General features: G+C 51.2%; 1 protein-coding gene across 1 annotated transcript; it reads left to right on the forward strand.

Moving 5' to 3' along the window:
* Nucleotides 1–272: 272 nt before the first annotated feature.
* Pdx1 (pancreatic and duodenal homeobox 1) lies at nucleotides 273–4,784 on the forward strand. The gene is made up of 2 exons (XM_027413782.1): nucleotides 273–678; nucleotides 4,339–4,784. Exons 1-2 carry the CDS (start codon nucleotides 273–275, stop codon nucleotides 4,782–4,784), a joined length of 852 nt encoding a protein of 283 aa, XP_027269583.1.
* The last annotated feature ends 1,189 nt before the right edge of the window (nucleotides 4,785–5,973 follow it).

A 5,973-nucleotide genomic window follows, 5' to 3' on the forward strand; every position in this document is an offset into this window, starting at 1 on the left:
ATGCAGGTGTTCGCGGGCACCTGGGCCTCCTTCTTAAGGCCGTCCGCCAGGCCAATAATGGCTCCAGGCTGAGCCACGTGGGGTGCCTCAGAGCCTATCGCACGGCGGCCGGCTTGTCTGTCCCCCGCCAGCCCGTGCTTCCCCCGGAGAGCAGTGGAGAACTGTCAAAGCGATCTGGGGTGGCGTTCGGAGTCTGCGAGCCGCACAGCGCCAAGGCCTGGCTTGTAGATTCCTACCCGGGGCTGCTGTCCCCCCAAGTGCCCGCTGCCACCATGAACGGTGAGGAGCAGTACTATGCGGCCACACAGCTCTACAAGGATCCTTGCGCATTCCAGAGGGGCCCGGTGCCAGAGTTCAGCGCTAACCCCCCTGCGTGCCTGTACATGGGCCGCCAGCCCCCACCTCCGCCGCCACCCCAGTTCGCAGGGGCTCTGGGGACACTGGAGCAGGGAAGTCCCCAGGACATCTCCCCGTACGAAGTGCCCCCGCTCGCTGAAGACCCTTCGGTGGCCCACCTCCACCACCACCTCCCAGCTCAGCTCGGGCTCACCCACCCGCCCTCCGGCCCTTTCCCGAATGGAACAGAGCCTGGGGGCCTGGAAGAACCCAGCCGCGTTCAGCTCCCTTTCCCGTGGATGAAATCCACCAAAGCTCATGCGTGGAAAGGCCAGTGGGCAGGTAAGCCTGGCTTTCTCCCTTTTTTTTTCTCCTAGTGTAGACTCAGCTGCCACTATCTTCAAGTGCTCCCCTGGGCCTTTTCTGAATTCCTCTCCAACACGCTGGGATAAAGTAGGCTTAGCATAAACTCCGGTTTATGGAGGCGGGGGAGGGCAACAAGTCGAGCCATCTTGGAAGCCTCTTCTCCACTCTGCACTCCCCCTTACTTGCGGATGTCCTAAGCCTTTCTTAAGCTGAGAGCCGGCTCCCATGCCTGAGAAAGCCAGGCCTACCCAGGCTCAGAGCTTTTGAACTCTCTGAATCCTTCTGCAGCGGGGGATCTGGAAGCCAAAGACTCCCAGGTAGTGGACACCAAGTTGCCTGACCTAGGCCGTAACCCTTTCGGAGCCTCAGGCACCTGCACTACCCAGCCCTGTCCTAAAGGCTTTATTAAAGAAAACGGGCCTCCTAGGGCACCGAATGGAAGCGAAAAGCAGGAAGGAAAAGGAAAATCACAATAATCCAGGCCTGCCAAGGGTCCGGAAGCCCTAGGGTAGGGAAAGGAATGGGAGTGAACAGGGAGAGGCTGGGGCAAACTGAGGGGCTCACCGAAAGGCGACTCCCAAGCATGGCAGCTGGGAGAGGCGTCTGGGATGCCAATTCTTTTTGGACCAACCAAAGGTGTTTTGAAGGGTCTTCTCGCGCTGTGTCCTAGGGAGTAAATATGCAGAAGGAGGGGCCTACTTCCTGCAGTCCGGTTCAGTGAAGCAAGACCCCAGCTTTCCTTAGCTCTGGGCACCGCCTGCTTTGTGCTAAGTCCGTTCTGGCAGCAGATAGGCGAAGCAGAGCAAGCTCTAGGTCCCTTCCCAGCCAGATGCTGGCAGCGAATTTGCGCGGGGCCTGTGCCCGACGCTACACAATGTTATCTCTTCCGGGCTGCAGTCACTTCTGGTCACACCTGTACTGCAAATAGCTGTTTTTGCTTTTGCCTTCCGACTGACTGTCAGGAACCAGGGGTTAAGAAGCTGGAGTTGGCATCCTCTGATACTTCAAGTCTTTAGGGGCTGTCTAAGAAGCCTGACACTGCCCCAGGAGCAGCCAAGCAATGCTCTTGAGAGGGCCTGGGGTAGCCAAGCTTACCAAGGTCCCAGGGGCACCCCTCATTAATTCATTTCCTGGCCAAGGCAAAAATGACGTAAGACAGGGCCTAAACTCTTGCTGGGGTCGTCAGTCCCTCGCCCCTGACCAATTCCAAGCAGGTGGAGCAGGTAGATGCTGCAGAGGTATCTCAAGGCCAAGGCCAAAACGACCCATTTGTTTTTTGTTTTTTGTTTTTTTGTTTTTTGGGGGGGGACTAATGGAAGATGGCCCCTCCGCCCAGGGGGCTCTCAGTCCATAGTTTCTTCCCAAGGATTCCATCTTTCCAGGCTTCCTTGCACTGAGCCCTGGAGACTCTTTCTATCTGCTCCTACGCTGGACTAGGGCCGAAAGAAACCAGAGAGTAAATTCTTAGAGAAAGCCCACAGCTTTTCCTGTGTTTGGAGAACACTTTGGAGACAACTTCAGACTATAGAATTCGGGAGCCGGAAGCCTTTGCGGGTCCCTTTGACCCTCTGCACGTCCGACTCTCTTCTCTCGGTGGAGGGAGGTGTGCAGGGAGCTCCAGCCGCCTCCACTTTGGAAGAACTTCAAAGTATAGCGAGCCCTCTTGAGTGTGCTTAGTGGGGTTTCACAACCACACTATGATCTAAAGATTCATAGTAGAAATACGAATACTAATGACAACAGGCACTTGAAAATAATTGAAGCTAAATGAACTTTATCACTGGCCGTTCTACTCTGAGTCCTAGAAAAGATCAGACTGGGGAACTCTGAACATTTTCTCGCCAGCAGATTCCAACTTTAACTCCCATCCTCGGCTTTCTCTAGCTGGACACAGATCCCCATAGCTGTTCACTAGGACTTGGCAAAGTGGGCAGCTGAGGGCAGAAGTCCGAAGAATCTGTGTGTTACATTTATGAAACCGTGGTTGGCCTTTTTAAATGCTTCATTCCGTGTAAGTCTCTTCTCTCCCCTCTTTCGGGAAAGGCCTGCGTGGTTTGTTCCTGGAGAGAAGAGCTGCTTTCCAAAGAGCAGTCTAGGTGTCTCACCTCAGCTTCTGGTGCCGCCTCTTGGTCTGGGAAAAGCCAAGGAGCAGATTCCATCTAGGAAATTAATCCCTGGCCCTCAACGCACTCATGCCTCTTGCCTCTGTCGAGAATCAAGTCGGCCTCAGCCTCTTCGTCTAGCTTTGGTTGAGAGCCCTAAACCAGTGTTCACAATCCGGGCATTTACTGTTGCTCTGCACAGACAGGGAAGACCCAAACCTGTGTGGGACTCACTGTGTGGCACTCACTTTCTGGCCACTTGGGTTTGTTGCTTGCTTTAGACGAAGTTTGAAGCTGGGACTGACAAGTCCCTTGGTGCTATCCTTTCTCCAGAATAGCTCTCAGTTCAGCTTGGACCTGGCCTCTGCTAGTATTGGTGACACAACACAGAGTGGGGAGTTAACTGTCTCCTGCTAAGTGTGGCCTTCCCCAAAATGCGATTTCTTCTTCTCAGAGGCAGGGTACTAACTGAAATTAAAGTAACAATTACCTCTCAAGTTGGGACTAATTGCAATATAACTATACTTTTAAAAAAAATATATGGACCCAGGGACATGGCTCAGTATGTAAAAAAAAAAAAAAAAAAAATCCTTTTGCCAGCCTGAAGACCTTAGTTCCATCCATGAAACCTAAGATTTAAAAAAAGAACCAACTCCCAAGAGTTGTCCTCACCCCACCATGCATGTTTGCAACACATGTATGTATACTCTACACACAAAATAATAAATATTTAAATAAATAATTATGTATGTTAAAAGATATAACAGAATGTACCCATAAATTAATGAGCAACATGATCTTTCAAGCTTCAATCTGCATCCATTAGTGAGTCATTAAATTCATTTAAATTTTTTTTTTTTGAGACAGGATCTCATTACATTGCTGTTGCTGGCCTGGAACTAGTTATGGAGACCAGACTGGCCTCCATTTGCCTGCCCTTCCTCTGTCTCCTGTGTGCCGGAATTAAAGACTGTGCTAAGTTGCAGATCTTGTTAAAATAGTTTAATGTGCTGAGTTTAACATTGTTTTAACGAAACGGTGAATAAAGAAGAAAATTAGCATTATAGGTGGTAAAAGTTTAGTCTAGAAACGTTTATCGGTTCTATAGATACCTGTAAAGACGGGATAGTAATTCGAACCCTATTTCTTACAGTCAGACAGAACTGGGTCAACGTCAGAAAGTTTGTTTTTTTAACTAACTTTTTTTAATACTGTGTTTAAGGCATGATATTACCTTAGTAGGATGGAATCAATCAAAGTATCTATTGTGTGCATTTTAACCATTTTAACATCCGTTAAATGAACTCATTTTGAAACCACTGGTTGGCAGACCCAAGCGGGATATCGAGGTGAGAGCCCAAATGGCTGTGGTCTAGGAGAAAGGGCCGACTTGAGGGGCTGCCACACTGGGCAAGGGGGCTGTGGTTGGACTGACCTGTCACGATCAGTAGGAGGATTGTTCCTGGGCTGGGGATGAAATATTTGGGCTGTACTGGGCCCCAGAGACCGCATTGACCGACTGTGTCGCCCACAGGCGGTGCATACGCAGTGGAACCGGAGGAGAACAAGCGGACCCGCACAGCCTACACGCGGGCGCAGCTGCTGGAGCTGGAGAAAGAATTCTTATTTAACAAATACATATCCCGGCCTCGCCGGGTGGAGCTGGCAGTGATGCTCAACCTGACCGAGAGACACATCAAGATCTGGTTCCAAAACCGTCGCATGAAGTGGAAGAAGGAGGAAGATAAAAAGCGAAGTAGCGGGACGGCGAGCGGGGGAGGTGGGGGCGAAGAGCCAGAACAGGATAGTGCGGTGACCTCGGGCGAGGAGCTGCTGGCCTTGCCGCCGCCGCCTCCTCCCGGTGGTGCTGTGCCCCCAGGCGTCCCCGCTGCAGCCAGGGAGGGCCGCCTGCCTCCAGGCCTTAGCGCATCACCACAGCCTTCCAGCATCGCACCTCGGCGACTGCAAGAACCTCGGTGAAGACGGCAGGCTGTAGGTGAGCGGGTCTAAGACCCGGAATGTGGACACGTCCGTGCGCGTGGGCAGCTAGAAGGGAGGAAATGATGAGGCTTAACCTTTGACGCCACGCAAGAACATGCTTGAGGGCACATGCCAGTTGGGTATGGCCGAGAGATGCTGGCAGACTTGGCAGGGGGTAGGGGGAGAACTTTTGAGGCTGTGAATGGCCAGGTCTGCCTCTGTTGGGCATGTCTCTCCCTGCCTCCAAGACTCTTTCCTGGGACAAATAAGGAGGACTGGACTCCAAACTGAAAAGGGTACAAACTTGAGCATTCGCCGATGTCCAGCAGGAGAGCTGGGCTGGGTGCCTTTGTCTGCCCAGAAACAATTGCTGGGCTGACCATTTTAAGGTTCAGAATCATGAAAATGAACTGCTAGAGGTTTCAAAGTTGCAGGGACATGCGTGTGCTTCTTCCTGCCGGCCCTTCCTCCTTGCCTCCTCCCTCCTTTCCTACTTTCCCCTCTTTAGCTAAATATTTCACTAACATCCATCCTTCAACCCGCACCCTTTCCTTTGGAGATCAGAAACTCTTCACGGCTGGTCCTGAGGGAAAGTAGAGACAAGAGTGCCCCTTGTGGGACCTCCAGGGTCCTGACATTTGAGGTTTCTATTTAGAGTGCAGATACCTTCCCGAAAGGAAGCCAGGTGCCCTGGTACACCTTGGAAAACTACTCACAGAGCCCTGCCGTGGTTTCCAGTATTTTGAAGGTTTGGGAAGAAATGGTTGTGTTCATTTAAAGCTTCAAAATGAGCTGTTCTTTGACGACAGGTCTGCAGTTTCCAAGTCAGTTCGTTGCTCCTTTCAAGGTCTGAACCTTATGTTTAGGTTGTTTATGGAAAATGCTTAATATGAATATCGTGAGAGGTAATAAAGACATTCCCTTGGCCTTATTTCAAACCTCTCCAGAGGATATTTCCGACTCCCTTTAATTTTAACTAGCATTTTTCCATTGAGAATTATCCAGCTTCAAGCTGGGTGGTGGTGACCGCTGAGGCAAGGGCAGCAGTGCCACTTTTAATCCCAGCACTTGGGAGGCAGAAACAGGTGGATATCTGAGTTTGAGGCCAACCTGGTCCACAGAGCTAGTTCCAGGACAGCCAGGGCTACAATGAGAAACTCTGTCTCAACAAAACAAAACAAAGCAGCTT

Source organism: Cricetulus griseus, chromosome 4 (genome assembly GCF_003668045.3).
Source record: "Cricetulus griseus strain 17A/GY chromosome 4, alternate assembly CriGri-PICRH-1.0, whole genome shotgun sequence".
In the NCBI taxonomy this organism is placed as follows: Eukaryota; Metazoa; Chordata; class Mammalia; order Rodentia; family Cricetidae; genus Cricetulus; species Cricetulus griseus.

Coding starts and splice junctions, on each gene's coding strand:
- Pdx1 (XM_027413782.1), top strand. CDS start 273: ATGAACGGTGAGGAGCAGTACTATGCGGCCACACAGCTCTACAAGGAT. Junction 679..4,338: donor GTGGAAAGGCCAGTGGGCAG/GTAAGCCTGGCT, acceptor TGTCGCCCACAG/GCGGTGCATACGCAGTGGAA.